This window comes from Sapajus apella, unplaced genomic scaffold (genome assembly GCF_009761245.1).
Source record: "Sapajus apella isolate SASKATOON/1434 unplaced genomic scaffold, GSC_monkey_1.0 scaffold6, whole genome shotgun sequence".
Classification (NCBI taxonomy): Eukaryota; Metazoa; Chordata; class Mammalia; order Primates; family Cebidae; genus Sapajus; species Sapajus apella.
Window position 1 is genome coordinate 65,827,532 of NW_022436946.1, and position 19,481 is coordinate 65,847,012.

Sequence of the window (19,481 nt, forward strand, 5' to 3'; positions counted from 1 at the left end):
TGAAATGTGGATTTTTGTGACAGGTATGTTGAATCTCACATTATGATTATTTAATTTTCTTCTGTTTTGATACCGGTTTTCACATTATGTATTGTAACACTGTGTTATTAAATAAGTAAAAGTTTGTGGCATGACAACTAATTGAATATACTATCAATAGGAGATTTTGCTCTTCTTCAATTTAATGCTAGTTTTTCTTTCATTCTAACTTGCTCTAATGGTTAATATTAAATGTCAACTAGCTTAGCTTGAAGGATGCAAAGTATTGATCCTGGGTGTGTCCGTGAAGGTGTTGCCAAAGGAGATTAATATTTGAGTCAGTGGGCTGGGAAAGGGAGACCAACCCTTAATCTGGATAGGCACCATCTAATCAGCTGCCAGTGTGGCTGGACCATAGAGCAGGCAGAAAAACATGAAAAGACTATACTGGCTTAGCCTCCCAGTCTACTTCTTTCTCCAGTGCTGGATGCTTCTCGCCCATGAATATTGCATTCCAAGTTCATCATTGAGACTTGGACTGGTTTCCTTGCTCCTCAGCTTGCAAACATCCTGTTGCAGAATCTTGAGATCACGTGGGTTAATACAATCTTTTGTGTGTGTGTGTGTGTGTGTATAGATATATATATATTTATATATTTGTATACATGAACATTTATACATATATCTTTATATATATGAAGATTTATATGTATATATATAAAGATTTAGATATATATATATTTACATATATCCTATTAGTTCTGTCCCTCTAGAGAACCCTGACTAATTCAGATTTTGATGCCAGGAGTGGTTCTAGAGGAACAGAATATTAAGGATGGAGTTCATTTGTTGGTTTTGAGGTTTCTGGAGTTGGCTGCTTGATATGATTACACCCAAAGATGGTAAGGACTCTACTTCTGATAGCATGGAAAACACTGATAGTTCTTGGCATGGACTGTTTAGAGAGTTATGCAAAATAAATCTGTTTGACACTCCTGATTCACTGCTCATGTGAGTCAAGGAGTTTAGTGTCTCTATACATAATGCCTTTGACTGTATGTGGAGAACTAAGGAACATGATGAAGTTGGTTGATTCCTCCTAAGTTCACTGGACAAAGTGATGAAAGAAAACAATGAACTCAGAGATTCTAACTCTCAGCTTCAGAAACAGATACCGAGCCTCAAATCTGCTAAGGTTGCTCTAAGGGTCCTATCTCCTGTAGAGAAAGAGCTGAAATTGTGGAAAATCAGACACAAGCTTTTATCATGCGAGTGGCTGACCTGCAATGAAAAATGCAGGCACAGTCTCACCAGGTGTTTACTGGTGAGGCATTCCAATTAAAGTGAGGGCATTAATTGGAAAAAAAAATGGGACCCTGCAACTTGGAATGGGGATGTCTGGGAGGACTCTGATGAAGTTGAGGACACTGGGCATGTAAACTCCAATGAACATTTTTTGCCAGAAGAAACAGCATCCTCGACCCTAGTAGTGGCAACATCCCCTCCCGGACCCATGCTACCATCATCTTTTCTCCCTTTGACTGAGGAGATAAACCCCATGCTGCCTGAGGCAACAGTGATAGCCTCCCCGAGGCAGTTGCCAGGCAAGATCATGACGATTTTCCTCAGGAGCCACCCCCAACTCCCTTGTTTGCTTCTAGACCTATAACTAGACAAGTACCCATGGGCCCCTAGAGGTGAGGATGAGAGTGTGACCCGTAAGGTAGTGTGCTACACTGGAAAAGAACTACTTGAGTTTTCTAATGTATATAAAAAGAAATATGGAAAACAGGCATGGGAATGGATATTAATGGTGTGGGATAATGGTGGAAGGAACATAGAGTTGGATCAGTCTGAATTTATTGATTTGAGCCCACTAAGTAGGGACTCTGCATTTAATGTTGCAGCTTTGGGAGTTACAAAAGGTTCTAATAGTTTATTTGCTTGGTTTGCTGAAATATAGATCAAAAATGGCTCACTGTGAGTGAGCTGGAAATGCCTGATTTCCCTTGGTTTAATGTAGAGGAAAGGATCCAAAGGCTTAGGGAGATTGGGGTAGTGGAGCGAATTAGTCACTTTAGACCTACTCATCCCAGCTGGAAGAGTCCAGAAGCTATACCCTTGAGCAATGCCTGGTGAAATAGATTTGTGAAGGCACCACCTGCATCTTTGAAGAGACCTGTAACTGCTCTTCTCTGTATGTCAGATCTTAACAGTGGGAACTGTAGTCACTCAACTACAAAATTTAAATACTATGGGAATAATTGCATCTCAAGGTGGCAGGGGCCAAGTGGTGGCACTCAGCTGTCAAAGGCAAGGTAGGCATAGCTACCGTAATAGAGCAGAGACAAAGCAGCAATCAGAATAATCTGACTTGTGTAGAGCTCTGGCATTGGCTAATTAATCACGATGTTTCTAGAAGTGAAATTGATAGGAAGCCTACTGTATTCTTACTTAATTTGTATAAGCAGAAAACTTCCAGACTAATTTGAATTGTAAAGGCAAAGAATCACAGTCCCTCAATCGATTTTCAGACTTGAGCCAGTTTACAGACCCAGAACCCCTTGAATGAAGGGGAGGCTGGGTCCCCTTGAGGAAGGACCCCACTACACTACCGACAGTTTATGCTGTGAATCTTTCTCCCATCCTTCCCCAAGAAGACCTCCAGCCTTTTACCAGGCTAACTGTGCAATGGGGAAAGGGAAATGATCAGACATTTCAGAGACTACTGGACACTGGCTCTGAGCTGACGTTTAGTCCAAGGGACTGAAAACATCATTGTGGTCCTCAAGTTAAAATAGTGGCTTATGGAGGTAAGGTATTTGTTGGAGTTTTAGCTCAGGTCTGACTTCTAGCGGGTCCATTGGGTCCCTGGACGCATCCTGTGGTAATTTTCCCAGTGCCAGAAGGCATAGACATACTTAACAGCTGGCAGAACCCCCTCATTGGTTTCCTGACTGGTAGGGTGAGGGCTATAATGGTGGGAAAGGCCAAATGGAAACCCTTAGAGCTGCCTCTACCTAGAGAAATAGTAAATCAAAAACAATATTGCATCCCTGGAAGTACTGTGAAAATTAGTATCACCATCAAGGACTTGAGAGATACGGGGGTGGTGATTCCCACCACATCCCTGTTCAGCCCTCTTATTTGGCCTTTGCAGAAGACTGATGGGTCTTGGAGAATGACAGTGGATTATCCTAAGCTTAACCAAGTGGTGACTCCAATTGCAACTGAAGTACCAGTTGTGGTTTCATTGCTTGAGCAAATTAACACATTTCCTGATACTTGGTATGCAGTCATTGATTTGGCAAATGCCTTTTTCTTCATTCCTGTCCATAAGGCCCATAAGAAGCAATTTGCCTTCAGCTGGCAAGGCTAGCAATATGTCTTTATTGTCCTACCTCAGGGGTATATCAATTCTCTGTCTGTGTCATAATCCTATTTGGAGAGACCCTGATTACTTTTTCCTTCCTCAAGATATCACACTGGTCTTTTACACTGATGACATGATGCTGATTGGATCCAGTAGGCAAGAACTAGTAAACACACTAGACTTTTTGGTGAGACATTTGCATGCCAGAGGATGGGAAATAAATTCAGGGACCTTCTACCTCAGTAAAATTTCCAGGGGTCCAGTGGTGTGGGGCCTGCTGAGATATTCCTTCTAAGGTGAGGGATAAGTTGCTGCATTTGGCCCCTCCTACAACCAAGAAAGAGGCACAACGCCTAGTAGGCCTATTAGGATTTTGGAGGCAACACATTCCTCACTTGGGTGTGTTACTCTGGCCCATTTATTGAGTTATCCAAAAGGCTGCCAGTTTTGAGAGAGGTCTAGAACCAGAGAAGGCTCTGCAACAGGTCCAGGCTGCTGTACAAGCTCCTCTGCCACTCGGGCCATATGACCCAGCAGATGATGGTACTTGAGGTATTAGTGGCAGTTAGGGATGCTGTTTGGCAGGCCCCATAAGTGAATCACAGTGAAGGCCTCTAGGATTTTGGAGCAAGGCCCTGCTATCTTCTGCAGATAATTATTCTCTTTTTGAGAGACAGCTCTTAGCCTGTTACTGGGCTTTGGTGAAAACTGAACGACTGACTGTGGATCTTCAAGTCACCATGTGACTTGAACTGCCTGTCATGAACTGGGTGCTTTCTGACCCATCTAGCTATAAAGTGGTCTTGCACAGCATCATCCCATCATCAAATGGGAGTAGTATATGCATGACTGGGCTTGAGCAGGTCCTGAAAGCACAAGTAAGTTACATGAGGAAGTGGCTCAAATGCCTATGGTTTCCACTCCTGCCACCTTGCCTTCTCTCCCCCAGCCTGCACCAATGGCTTCTTGGGGAGTTCCCTATGATTAGTTGACAGAGGAAGAGAAGACTAGGGCCTAGTTCACAAATGGTTCTGCACGATAGGCAGGTACCACCTAAAAGTGGACAGCTGCAGCACTATAGCCCAATCCTAGGACATCCCTGAAGAACAGCAGTGAAGGGAAATCTTCCCAGTGGGCAGAACTTTGAGCAGTACACCTTGCATGGAAGGAGATATGGCCAGGTGTGTGATTATATAGTGATTCATGGGCTGTGGCTAACGGTTGGCTGGATAGTCAAACACTTGGAAGAAGCATGATTGGAAAATTGGTGACAAAGAAATTTGGAGAAGAGGTATGTGGATGGACCTCTCTGAGGGGTGAAAAACTGTGAAGATATTTGTATCCCATGTGAGACCTCACCAATGGGTGACCTCAGCAGGGGAGGATTTTAATAATCAACTGAATAGGATGACTCATTCTCAATCTCTTTCACCAGCCATCCCTGTCATGGCCCAATGGGCCCATGAACGAAGGCAGTCAGTTTTGAGTGGGGTCCAGAACAAGAGAAGGCTCTGCCACAGGTCCTGGCTGTTATGCAAGCTGCTCTGCCACTTGGACCATATGACCCAGCAGATCCAGTGGTGCTTAAGCTGTCAGTGGCAGATGGGGATGCTGTTTGGAGTCTTTGGCAGGCCTCCATAGGTCACAACAAAGGCCTCTGGGATTTTGGAGCAAGGCCCTGCCATCTTCTACAGATAACTACTCTCCTTTTTGAGAGACAGCTTTTGGCCTATTACTGGGCTTTAATGGAAACTGAACATTTGACTATGAGTCATCAAGTCAGCATGCGACCTGAACTTCCTATTGTGAACCGGGTGCATTCTGACCCATCTAGCCATAAAGTGGGGCATGCACAGCAGCTTTCCATCATCAAATGGAAGTGACACATACATGATTGAGCTTGAGTAGATCCTGAAGGTTCAAGTAAGTTACATGATGAAGTAGCTCAAGTGCCCATGGTCTCCACTCCTGCTACCCTGCCCCATCTTCCCCGGCCTGCACTGATGGCCTCATTGGGAGTTTCCTATGATCTGTTGACAGAGGAAGAGAAGACAAGGGCCTGGTTTACAGATGGCTGTGCATGATATGCAGATGCCACCTGAAAGCGGACAACTGCAGTACTAAAGCCCTTTTCTAGGACATTCCTGAAGAACAGTGGCCAAGGGAAATCTTCCCAGTGGGCAGAACTTCGAGCAGGGCACTTTTCTTGGAAAGAGAAATGGCCAGATGTGTGATTATATACTGATTTATGGGCTGTAGCCAATCATTTGGCTAGATGGTCAGTGACTTGGAAGAAGCATGATTGGAAGATTGGTGACAAAGAAATTTGGGAAAGAGGTACATAGATGGACATCTCTAAGTGGTTGAAAACTGAAGATTTTGTATCCCATGTGAGTGCTAACCAAAGGGTGACCTCAGCAGAGGAGCATTTTAATAATCAAGTGGAGAGGATGATTCATTCTGTGAATAGTGCTCAGTGTCTCTCCCCAGCCACCTGTGTCATTGCCCAATGGGACCATTAACAAAGTGGCCATGGTGGCAGGGATGGAGGTTATGCATAGGCTCAGCAACATGGACGTTCACTTACAGAGGCTGACCTGGCTATGGTCACTGCTGAATGCCCAATCTGCCAGCAGCAGAGACCAACACTGAGCCCTCAATATGGCACCATTTTTGGGGGTGATCAGCTAGCTGCTTGGTGGCAGGTTGATTATGTTGAACCTACTCCATCATGGAAAGGGCAGAGGTTTGTCCTCAGTGGAAAAGAAACTTTGGATATGGGTTTGCCTGTCCTACACACAATACTTCTGCAAGACTACCATATATGAACTCATGGAATGCCCTATCCACCATCATGGTATTCCACACAGTATTGCCTCTGACAAAAGCACTCACTTAATGGCTAAAGAAATGCAGTAGTGGGCTCATGCTCATGAAATTCACTGATCTTACTGTATTCCCCATCATCCTGAAGCAGCTGGATTGATAGAACGGTGGAATGGCCTTTTGAAGTCACAATGCCAAGTAGGAGACGATACTTTGCAGGGCCAGGGCAAAATTCTCCAGAAGGCTGTGTATACTCTGAATGAGTGTCCAATGTATGGTACTGTTTCTCACATAGCCAAGACTCACAGATCCAGGAATGGAGGGGTAGAAGTGGAAGTGTCACCACTTACCATCACTCCTAGTGATCCATCCACTAGCAAAATTTTTGCTTCCTCTTCCTGCAACATTACTTTCCACTGGCTTAGAGGTTGTAGTTCCAGAGGGAGGAAGGCTGCCACCAGGAGACACAACGATGATTTCTTAAACTGGGCGTTAAGATTGCCACCTGGACACTTTGGGCTCCTACCTTTATGTCAACAGGCTAAGACTGGGGTATTGGCTGGGGTGATTGACCTGGACTATCCAAATGAAATCGGTCTACTACTCTACAACAAGGTGAGGAAGTGTATGCATGTATACAGGAGACTGCAACAGCCCAACCCAGGCAGGACTACAAATGACCCAGACCCTTCAGAAATAAAGGTTTGGGTCACTCTACCTGGGGGGGGGGGGAAAAACACAACCTGCTGAGGTGCTTGCTGAAGGCAAAGGGAATACAGGATGGATAGTAGAAGAAGGTAGTCATGAATACCAGCTATGAACAGGTGACCAGTTGCAGAAATGAGGATTCTAAGTGTCAGGAGTATTTCCTTTTTCCCTTATCATGTGGCATAAGATTTATTGACTTCATATCAGCATTTAAGTATTGTTAACTTTATTAATAGAGGGTTGGGGATTGGTACATTTCCAGTTGTACAAAGGATAGTTGTATTATGTTAGGTGTAATTATGACCTTCTTATTGTCTTTATTTGAAGATTATGCATGATCTCAGGACATGTGTGTGGGGTCAAGTTGACAAGGGGTCAACTTGTGATGCTTAATACTAAGTATAAACTTGATTGGATGTAAAGTATTGATTCTGGGTGTATCTATGAGGGTGTTGCCAGAAGAGATTAACCTTTAAGTCAGTGGGCTGGAAAAGGCAGATACACCCTTAATCGGGGTGGGCACCATCTAATCAGCTGCCAGTGTGGCCAGAATATAAAACAGGCAGAAAAACATAAAAAAACTAGAGTGGTTTAGACTTCCAGTCTCCATCTTTCTGTTGTGTTGGATGCTTCTTGCCCTCGAACATTGGGCTCCCGAGTTTTTAAGTTTTTAAGCTTTGGAACTTGGACTAGCTTCCTTGCTCCTCAGCTTACGGACGCCTATTGTTGGACCTTTTGATCATGTGAGTTAATACTCCTCAATAAACTTCCCTTTATGTTTGTATGTATGTATGTATATGTGTATATGTGTGTGTGTGTGTATAATATGTCCTATTAGTTCTGTCTCTCCTGATGTTAATATTGCTGTATTTACTTTTTAAAAATTGTTGATTTTTTCTTTTTGTGTTTATTTTCACCTGTTTTCTGTCTTTTAATTAAGTGTATATTGCATTAAGATATACCTTATGAACTGTGTATAGCTGGATAGTTTAAAGCTCCAGTAGGAGAGTCCTTCTATTTTAAAAGTGAATTTAACTAATTCACATTTGTTATGATTTTGATGTAGTTGGACATAGTTTGCTCTCTTTTAGATTGGTTGCTTTCTCTGTGTCATTTCTTTCCTCTGATGATTTGGAAGTAAAACATAACTTTTTTATTTATTTCAAAATGATTGTTTGTAATTAACCTTAAAATTTTAATACACATTTAAATTTACTCTTTTTTTAACTGTCAATATTTAAATTTAATTAGTATTCATACTCTTCACTAGAACAAGAAAAGACTTAGAGATTTATATTTGTCTTCTTGCTGCCTCCCTAACCACCTCCCTTCCCTACGTTGAGATTCTTTGTGATTCTGATGATGTGATGGTTATGTTTCTTCTTAAAGAAGTATTAAGCCAAATTAAGCTGAAGCTCTCTTCCATTTGTCTACTCTCAGGCATCATGACCATGAATGTTTTGTATCTTTATTATAAATACTTCCTTAAAAAGATATGGTATTATTTGATATGTTGTCTTTTTGTCATTTTTTTCACTCAGTATTCTTTTTTTTTATTTTTTAACTTGATGAAGTATACGTTTTAATAGTTCTTTTAACTTTATAGTTAATTCGTGAATATCTGAAAATGTATTATACCTATTCTGTCTCTCTAAAAACCTTTAAGATTTTCTTTTTATCCTTGGCTTTCTAAGATTTTATACAGATGTGTTTAAAGGTGAGCGTTCACTCAAACTTTTCTCTTATGTCATAATCTCTTTTTACAGATACAGTATTCACTCAATCTCTGAGAATATTTTTACTTAAAGTCTTGTGTTTTATCTACTAACGTTTTCCTTGAGCGTTGGCTTTTCTGCTTCTGAAAACAAAGGTTGAGTTTCGTACCTCTCTTTTATGGTGGTGCTTTTCCCAAATGTTTGATTATTTCGCTAGAATTCCTGCCGTGAAATGTAAACTCCACGTGAACCGGGGCCATCTCTGTCTTGCTCACCTAGATGAGTACTTAGAAAAGTACCCAACCCATACAATTAATGTTTATGTAGTGGTGCATGGTTTTCTGCTTATCTTTGTCATATTTGATAATCATTGTTTATCTATTGGTAACTGTAGGTTCTTGTTACCGTAGCCTGCCTGTATGGATTAGTGAGAGAGAACTCAAAGGATATATTAGCATGGATGTACCAGTTTGTCTTTTGATAACTTTTAAGTATTAATTAAAAGAAAGTGGTTATTTAGATGATTTTTGTATTCATTATATGTAGAATCTTTACCTTTCCTTTCTTGAAGAGTATTTTAAGTATTTGATGCACCTGCCTCATTACTTCACTCATTCTTAATAGATTCCTCTGACACTGGAAATATCGTGACCATAGTCATATGTGTTCTATTATATTTGGTTAGTAGATTTTTTTAAACTCCAGATGTCTTCGGGACAAGTTGACATCTAATAAATTAGTTTGGTTACTTTAGTTTGCCTGTTGCATATAACTACTTTTGTTGTATTTTTCTCCTACTACTGTTTGACTCTCTGCTCCCAAGGTAGAAAGAGAAGTAGGTAAACATGCTGTGAGTTACTTACTTTGCTATTTAAGGACGTTAGTGTCTTTCTTTTTGGGCGTGACTGAACAAGCTGTAGACTTCCTGGCATATTTTTGGCACATAGGGTGATGTATTAACTATTTTAGTCCAATTGGCTAGAACTTTTATCTAGTGGAAGTGTGGATTGCCAGATGGTAGTCTAAAAGAGGAAAATAGCAAATGTAACTATGGTTTTGTTTTCTTAAGCATACACAAAAGTGGCATGTAATATTTTTAGAGTGTTCCTTCTTTCTAGCAATAGACACTCATCTCTCTCAACACTTTGAAGTGTATTGCTTTCCATCCTCCTCCCCTCCTGCCTACTCCACCCAGAGTTTCACATCTTGGTGAGCACCATTGTTTTTTTTTACTGCTCCATTTTTGTATTGGGGAAATAATTTATTTTATATATCACATTTTTTAGTTTGTGTATCAACATTTAGATGTTAAATATTAACTTTTTGGCTTTAGACTCTATATTAACTTCTGTAGTTAAGTCTGCCAATTCATCAGTTCACCTGTGGCCTCATATGCTCTAGACTGGGAGTAATTTAGCCTTGCAGGAAACATTTGGCAACGTCTGGAGACATTTTTAGTTGTCACAACTTGGAGAACTACTGGTGTCTAGTAAATAAGGATGCTCTTAAGCATCCTACGGTACACAGGAGAACCCCCGCAACAAAGGATTTTTCAACCCAAATGCCAGAAGTGCCAAATTTGAGAAACTCTAATCAAGACATCTGAAATCAAACTGTGTCTGCCTCTTCACTCTGTATGTTACATAGCCCATAATTTTCTTGAAATTGTATTTAGGCCAGCAAATAAGAAAATCTTACTATCACATGAGCCAAAATTTCTTTTTTCTTTTATTTTTTACTCTTTTTGAGACAGGTTCTCACTCTGGTGATCACCCAGGCTGGAGTGTAGTGTAGTGAAATCTCAGCTCACTGCAGCCTCAACCTTCTGGGCTCAAGCGATCCTCCCACCTCAGCCTTCCAAATAGCTGGGATTATAGGTGCACACCATCACACCCAGCTACTTTTTGTATATTTTATAGAGATGGTGTTTTGCCGTGTTGCCCAGACATGTCTCAAACTGCTGGGCTCAAGTGATTCACCCACCTCAACCTCCCAAAATGTTGGGATTATAGTCATGAGCCATTGCACCCAGTGAGCCAAAATTTCTATTAAATATAACCCTCATTAACTATATTAAGATAAACAGAATAAGTGACAAAACATAAATCTTTATGTCACAACTCTCTTTTTATGTAAGGGAAATAGGAAGAATAGATTTGTTTTTATTAAATGTTTGTGAGGAATTTCATAGTTACCAAGCTCCTTGTATTTGTATTTTTAGGACAAAAAGACTTAACAGAATATATTAGCGAAAGTAAAGAAGTGTTTTTTATTTAAGCTGAAATTGAATTCTCTACACTTTATAAGTTGCAATCCTAGTATTGGTATTGGTAGTGGTTCTTCCCATGTTTTTCAAAGAATAAAGTATCTAACTTAGGAATGTGAAAATTTGAGCTGGGAAGAACAATTCTACATTCAACTATTATTATTAGCATTTTCTCACAAAATATATTGAGGGAAAAACGATGATGAAATGTTATATTTATCCCTAGCTTTAGTAGAATATAGAGACTAAATTGTATAAACTAATTTGGTTTCTTTTGCTACATATTGCTAAATATTGCCTCCAAAATAGACGTGCTGTTTTAGTTTAAGATAGTTTAAAAACTGGATTTTTTCCAATGAAATAAAAACACATGTAACCACACCCACATATAGTCCAGACTCCTAGAATAGTATTAGTAGTTGTCTTTACTTGTAAAGTAGTGTTTTCTTATTTTTTCTTTATTTCAGCAGGAAAATTGAAACTTTACTTAATTTTTAAAATTGTGTTTAAAAACATATAACACAAAATTTACTATTTTAACAATTTTTAAGTGTACATTTCAGTGGTGTTAAATATACTCTATTGTTGTGAAACAGATCTCCAGAACATTTTTATCTTGCAAATCTGAAACTCCATACTCATTAAACCACAGCCCTCTTTCCCACTCACCCCAACCTCCAGTAACCACCATTCTACTTTCTACTTCTGTGAATTTAACTATGTTATAGTTGGCTAGAGCTGCCATAACAAAATACCACAGACTATGCCTTAAACAGCAGACATTGATTTTTTTCTGAAGGCTAAAAGTCTAATTTTAGAGGCTAAAAGTCCAAGATCAAGGGTTGGTTTCTGGTGAGGCTTGTAAATGGCTGCCTTCTCTCTGTGTCCTCACATTGCTTTCCCTCTTGCACATGTCAAAGGAGAGAGAGATCTCCTGTGTCTCTCTTCTGGTAAGAATAGCAGCCTTATGAAATTCTGGACCTCATTTAATTTTAATGATCTTTTGTCTCCAAATACAGGGACATTGGAGTCGTGTTTCCAAATACAGGGACATCCGGGGTCTATCTCCAAATACAGAGATATTGGGGTTAGGGCTTCAACTTATTAATTTGAAGGGATGTGATTCAGTCCATAACATCGACTGCTTTTTGTTTGTTTGTTTTTGAGCCAGAGTCTCACTGTGTCATCCAGGCTAGAGTGCAGTGACACTATCTTGGCACACTGCAACCTCTGCCTCCCAGTTTTAAGCAATTCTCCTGCCTCAGCCTCCCAGTAGCTGGGATTACAGACATGAGCCATCATGCCTGGTTAATTTTTGTATTTTTAGTAGAGAAGGGGTTTCACCATATTGGCCAGGCTGGTCTCGAACTCTTGGCCTCAAGTGATCCACTCACCCTGGCCTCCCAATATCTTGGGATTACAGGTGTAAGCCACCGTGCCCAGCCAACATTGACTACTTTTTGATATCTTGTGTAAGTAGAATCTTAGTGTTTGTTTTCTTGTGACTAGCTTATTTCATTTAGCATGATGTCCTCTAGTTTCATTCACATAGTAGTATGTGACAGGATTTCCATCCTTTTCAAGGCTGAATACCATTCCACGGTATGTATATATCACGTTTTGTTTATCCTTTCATCTGTCAATGGACATTTGGGTTGCTTCTACCTCTTGGCTATTTTGCATAGCACTGCTGTGAACGTTGGTGTACAAATACATCTTTGAAGCCCTCTTTGCAGTTCCTCTCTTTTTTTTTCTTTTAATTAGGAAAAAAAAAAAAAAAAAAAAAACAGAGACAGCATCTTACTATGTAGCCCAGGCTGGTCTTGAACCCCTGGTCTCAAGTGGTCCTCCAGCCTCAGCCTTCCTAAGTGCTGAGACTGCGTGCATGAGCCACCATGCTCAGTCTCAATTCTTTTGGATATATGCCTAGAAGTGGGTTTGCTGGATTATATGATAGTTCTATTTTTAATTATTTGAGGAACCTTCATACTGTCTTTTATAGCAGTTGAAGCATTTTACAATCCTATCAAAAGTACACAAGCAGTCCTATTTCTTGACATCCTTCCTAGCGCTTGCTATTCTGGTTTTTTGTTGTTGTTGTTGTTGTTGTCAATAGTAGCCATCTAATGGATATGAGATGATATCACTGTGGTTTAATTTGCATTTTTCTGATGATTAGTGATACTGAGCATCCTTTCATGTTTGTTGGTTATTTGTATAACATCTTTAGAGAAATGTCTGTTTAAGTCTTTTGCCCCTTTTAATCAAGTCCTTTTAATTTGTTGTTAAGTTGCATGAATGCATTCTATTCTGGATATTAATCCTTCATCAGATATATGATTTACAAATAAGTTCTGTCATTCTGGAGGTTGCCTTTTCACTTTGCCCATTGTGTCTTTTGATGCACAAAGGTTTTTAAGTGTAAGATAGCCCCATTTGTCTATTTTTGCTTTTGTTGCCTGTGCTTTTAGTGTCATTTCCAAGATATCATTGCCAAATTCTGCTTAATTCTGATACTCTGCACCTGATGTGGCAGAGACTGTCATTGCCTGAAATAACTTTGAAAATAAAATTAGGTTGTTTTGAGAATATTTAGAGGAAATTGTCTTTTTGGTTCATTAAAAACAAAGCAAACAAAGGTTAATTATGCTGATTTTGTATACAGCAGAATCTAAGACTATTACTTAATAGCTATGTAACCTGCTAAAACACTTTATGTTAACTTATTTGAATAGTGTGAACATGATGCTAGAATAAATGAATGAATGAATTGACAAGTGTCACCAAACCCTAAAGAGTGCGTTATTAAACAATCTCAACTAAGTGTTTATTCCACTTCCCATTTAGGAGTCACAAGGTGACATTGTCAGTGCATCCTAATTGGGAACATCGACTTTGCAGCATAGGATAAACTTAAAATGCGTGTTTAAGTCTTACAGTTTACAACTGAGAAATCTGAAGACCAAAAAGAGAAATAACTTCAGGTAGTCAGTATGTTACTGACAAAACTAGAATTAGGGTTGGGTTGTCCTGATTTCAAATTCAGTGCTTTTCATTGTATCATGTAGTCTCTCACCATAAAATATTAGGACATCTGAAAAGGCCACTATGAATTTTTTCCTCCAGAGAAGCTCTCCTGGTAGTTTAGAATGTGTTGGACTTTTGATTACTCCCCAAAATATACTGTGTACTATACTATATTCAGTGAAATTTATGTCTCTTAACCTGTAACATCAATAGCAGAAACTTCTGATTTACAGTATATTCATATCTTATGTTAGATCAGAAGTTATGGGTACAAATGTGATTTTCTTTAGACACCCAATGCCTTAGCTCCTTAGAATAGGAGTCTATTGAAGGGAAATTAGTCTAAAGATACAGAGAAGTAGTTAGGTGCTTATGAAAAATTATAAATGCATCATTTGAAATCACTTTTCCCATATTTGTTATTATGTTATCACCAAAATCTCATTAAGCAGATTAAGCATGTATTTTTTTCATTTGTAAATGGCAAATGTCTCCTTTAAAATTGTAAGTGCAGCCATGAACTACACAGTGACATTGCAGTGACAGACTGCATGTGTGGCAGTGGTCCCATAAGATTATGATACTCTATCTTTCCTGTACCTTTTCTGTGTTTAGATATGTTTAGATACATAAATAATTACCATCGTTTTAGCATTGCCCACAGTATTCAGTACAGTAATGTGCATTGTGGGTCTGTAGCCTAGGAGTAATAGACTATATCACTTAGGTTTGTTTGAGTATACTCCATTATGTTCACACAAAGACGAAATTGCCTAATAATGCATTTTTCAGGACGCATCCATGTTGTTAAGTGACACATGACTGTACAATGGCCTAAACTAAAACTTATTTTATTTGAAATTCCTTTACTATCCTTGAATCCATTAGTAATCATAAAAGAAGAGAAAGAAAATAAGACATAATAAAAGTGAGCTTTTTTCCCTAGACATTCCAGGTTTCCTATGAAAAGCAGTTATTATCTTGAGATTGCTTCTTTGAGGAGAATATGATTTCCTTTTTCTGATGAAAGAAGATGAAACAAGTATAATCATGACCTGTGAGAATAAAAAGGGCTTAGGGACGGGGACTGGGTAGAGGATAGAAGGGGAATCTGTATAAAAAAATTTTTTTTCTCTGCTCTGTGTTTTTTAATTGTATATGAGATAGTTTATGAGTCAGACCTGAAGTAGTTATCTTAACCTTTCATATGAGAAAGGATTAAGTTTTTCTTTTTTCTCTTTTTTATATTACCTCCAGCTATACTTGGTACTGTCTTAATAAGTGATTTCAAAGCAGGAGAACAAAGATTTTGCCAAAAAGGAACTTATGGTCAAGTCAAGGCAACATGGTAAATATACCCCCAGAATTTATTCAAAAGACCAAAATCGATATAAATGCTAATATCTTAGTCTCTTGTGCTGTTATAATGAAATATCTGAGACTAGGTAATTTATAAACAACAGAAATGTGTCAATCCGGATTCTGGAGGCTGGGAAGTCTAAGATCAAAGTGCCAGCAGGTCTAATGTCTGGTGAGGGCCCCGTCTCTGCTTCCAAGATGGTGCCTTGTTGCTATATCCTTACATGATGGAAGGGATACAAGGGCAAAAGGGCCCAGCTAGCCCCTACAAACTCTTTTAAAAGGTGCTAATCTCATCTCCATGAGGGCAGACCCATCCTGGTCTAATACTGTTGCATTGGGAGTTAAGTCTCAAAATGACTTTTGGAGAGGGCACAAACATTCAGACCACAGCAGTTACAGAACAGGTTTTCATGACGAATAGTATTCGTTTGCTGAATTAAAGAAAATAGAAAAAAAGGCAGGAATTACTGTCCCCCGTCCACTTCTACTCCAGGAAAAACTGAAAAGAGCTGGGGAGGGAAAGCATGCACATGTTCATATAGCAGATTCTAGCTAATAGGAGAGTATGTGGCTCCTAGAGGACTTGGGAGGGTGGGGTGGAAGGTCAGCCACCTACTGTAAGGATACTCACATTTATCTCTTTCAAATATTAGTCCATATTCAAGGGGGATTTTTGGAAGAAAGGGTTCCACAGCTGAAAAAATATTAAGAACCACTGCGATACGAGGTAATATTAAAGAATCTATGATATGCGTTTCACCAGATTGTGCTTGAATCCACTGGGCTATGGCAAAGTTATGACTTAGAAAACAACTACACTGAAGTTCTAATTGTTAGAATGGTCGTCTTTTCATTTGAGAGAAATCTGCCTCCCAGTGACTCTTCCAGAGCTGCTAATTTTTGAATGTGATAGCTCTTCAGTTACTCAGATAACCTGCTACTCTCTCCAGGCCAAACATCCTCAGATGGGGTGGCCTCAAGCTTCCCTTTCCTTGTACAATCTCTTTTTCCTTCCTTTCTTTCCTTCCTCTCTCCTATTACCATCTTGATTGCCTGTAAGAAGATGTTACCCAGCATCTTGTCAATTTTGTGTAGTAAGAGGTGAAATAGAGAGAAACTAAAGCTAAGGATACATCCTACAAGACTGCCATAGGAAATTTAGATGTAAAGGGAGAAGGCATCTTCAATGAAACTAGACAAAAGAAGCTGAATTTTAAGAATCCATAGAATTTGGGCAGTTAATAAAAAAGTGTTCAACCTCAGAAATTAGAGAAGGTCATTGATTCATTCATTTAGCAAATACTTATTAAATGTATAGTCTTGCGCTAGGTATTAGGAATTTAATATTGAACTAAAAGAGACCTTGTGCCTTGAATCACAGACTTATTACAGTCTAGCAGGAAAAATAAATAAATGCACAATTGCAAACTGATCAGTGCTGTGATGAAGAGATAAATGGTGCTATGAGAGCAAATCAGAGAGAGACCAACTGGGTCAGGATAGGAGTCCATGAAGAATTGATGCTTAGGCTGGGTGCAGTGGCTCACGCCCAGCACTTTGGGAGGCTGAGGTGGGCAGATCACCTGAGGTTGGGATTTTGAGACCAGCCCAACCGACATGGAGAAACCCCCGTCTCTACTAAAAATATAAAATTAGCCAGATGTGGTGACACATGCCTGTAGTTCCATCTACGTGGGAGGCTGAGGCAGGAGAATCGCTTGAACCCGGGAGGCGGAGGTTATGGTGAGCCGAGATCGCACCATTGCACTCCAGCCTGGGCAACAAGAGCGAGACTGTGTCTCAAAAAAAAAAAAAGAATTGATGCTTGACTGCTGGCTGAAGGATGAGAAGGAGTTTACTGTGTAAGGAGCTTCGAGGCAAGGGGTGGGAGGCAGCATAGTGACAAGAAGGAGGTGGCTGCAATAGAGAGAGAGAGAGAGAGAGAGCAGCAGGCATACAGTAGGCAAGAGACAAACCATCTCAGGGTCCCAAAGGAACTTGAAAAAATTTGGTCTTTATCCAAAGAACAATAAGAACTGATTGAACATTTTATCCAGAGAGAAGGAAGAGGTGGTTTAATTTAAGCTTCAGAAAGATTATTCTGGAAGCCATCTAAAGAACAGTTGGATTTGGGTAGATCAGATAGGAAGCTATTGCAGTAGCTTAAGAGAAATTATTATAGTTTGGACCTGGATGATGGTAGCTGCGATAGATTTGAGAGATACTTAGTAAGTAAAATTGCAGTACTTGGTGATTGATTGGATTTGGGGAATGGGCCACTATATGCTGGGATAGATAACACTGGAAGAAGATAAAGTGTTGGGAGAAGATAATTGGTTCAGTTTTGTACATGTTGAGTTTGAGGTACATTTGAGTTTTTCAAGAGGAAATAGCAATCATAATGTTAATATATACACCTGGGGTTCAAATGCAAGGTTGGGTGTGGATCTGTAAATTTGTGAGCCATCTGCATATTGGTCATAATTGAAGCCAAAGACATGGGTAAGACAATTTAGGAAAAGAGAAGACAGAGCAGTGAAGAACTCCCACATTTATAGGCTAAAGCAGAGTGAGTCTGGAAAGGAGAGAGAGAATTGGTGAGACAGAAGGAAACAGCATTGTTGCTTTTTAGAAGCTAAAGGAGGAAACTGCTTTAAGAAGGAGAAAGTGATCAAATGCTGCTGAAAGAGAGGTCAGGTAAGATGTTGAATGTAAAACATGCATTGGATGTAGATTACAAAGGTTATTAGTGACTTTAGCAGGAATTATCTTGTCGGGTTCTTGGGATGGGAGCTAGGTTGGAATAGGTGAACAATGAGTGAGAGGTGATATGAGAGATAATAAGTGTGTACAACTGTTTCAAGAAGTTTGACTGTGAAGGGCAGAAGAGAGAGGAAGGGGATGGGAAGCTACTTAAGGTAGGCAGGTAGGGTTAGAGTCACTTTAGTCTATCTAAAAGCCAACAGGGGACCGGGCGCAGTGGCTCATGCCTATAATCCCAGCACTTTGGGAAGCTGGGGTGGGTGGATCACTTGAGGTCAGAAGTTCGAGACCAGCCTGGCCAATGTGGTGAAACCCTGTCTCTACTAAAAATACAAAAATTAGCCGGGTGTGGTGGTGTGCATCTATAGTCCCAACCTCTTTGGGAGGCTGAGACAGGAGAACTGCCTGAACCCGACAGGTGAGGCTGCCATGAACCGAGATTGTGCCACTGCACTCCAACCTGGATGACAGAATAAGACCCTGTCTCAGAAAATAAAAATGCCAACAGGAAAGGTTGCTGTTGAGAAGAGGTTGATTACACATGAAAAAGAAGGAATGACTGATAAGGCAGGATTCCAGGACAAGATGGAAAGTTCTGGTATCTCAAGCTCTGATAGAACAACCAGCCTCAGGAGCAGGATAGCTTCCATTTTGTAACAGGACAGAAGGAGATTAGTGTTAGAGTGGATGGAATAGATTTGCATATTGGGTTTTAAGAAGATGAAATGCTTGTCCTCTGATGGCTTCTGTTTTGTAAGATAGAAGTCAAGGGGGAGGAGGCACAAGAGGGAAAAGGGATGAGGGTAGTGGAGAGTTGCAGGTTTGAGGAGAATGGAAAAGATTTAAAATGATCATTTGGAGAGGTGATGAGTGAGTTGACCAGAGATGTGTGGAATTGGTAGGCATTGTTCATTGCCCATTTGAGGTTCATAATCACAAATTCATAGTGATATTAACCTTTCTTATGCTGTGACTTTTTCCAGCTTATCTTCTACTAAGCACTAGCACAGAGAAACAGACAGTTGAGTTCATCAGGGTTAAAGTTTGATTGTCCCCATGCAAAGAGTACTGTGTAACTCTTGTATTAAATATTATTATAGTGATGGACTATAGATTCTATATGGCCTGTTTTAATGACTTAACAGTTGGAAAGCAGCTGTAGCTTTTAATCACTTACCGAAACTTAGATCTGGTAGAAGAGAAAGCTTTTAATTATATAGATGAAGCTTCTTACAAATTTTTTTTTTAATTCTGAAGATTATTGATGGGAAATGATCCCCTTAAAATATATTAAGAAAAACTCTAATCCCTTATTGGAGTTTTAGCACTCATTCAGGCACATGCCCTGAGTTAAATTTCCTTCAAGATTTTCCTTATGAGTTTTGTAATCTCATTTTGTAAGGAAATGTATTGGCCTAATGTGAGATAACAAGTATAACGAAAAAGGTGCATAATCTTTAGT

The 19,481-nt window shown here is 39.7% G+C and overlaps 1 protein-coding gene across 4 annotated transcripts in view; it reads left to right on the plus strand.

Moving 5' to 3' along the window:
- Window positions 1–19,481, plus strand: part of UBE3D (ubiquitin protein ligase E3D) — a 194,178-nt gene that overhangs the window by 53,061 nt on the left and 121,636 nt on the right. Inside the window, exon 9 of one of the 4 annotated variants that reach the window (XM_032275420.1) lies at window positions 3,457–3,564. The exons of the other annotated variants lie outside the window; for them this stretch is intronic. Coding sequence (XP_032131311.1) covers window positions 3,457–3,481 — 25 coding nt within the window. The 3' untranslated portion in view covers window positions 3,482–3,564. Of the gene's footprint in view, window positions 1–3,456; window positions 3,565–19,481 lie in introns of those variants that run through there. 4 annotated transcript variants of the gene reach the window in all.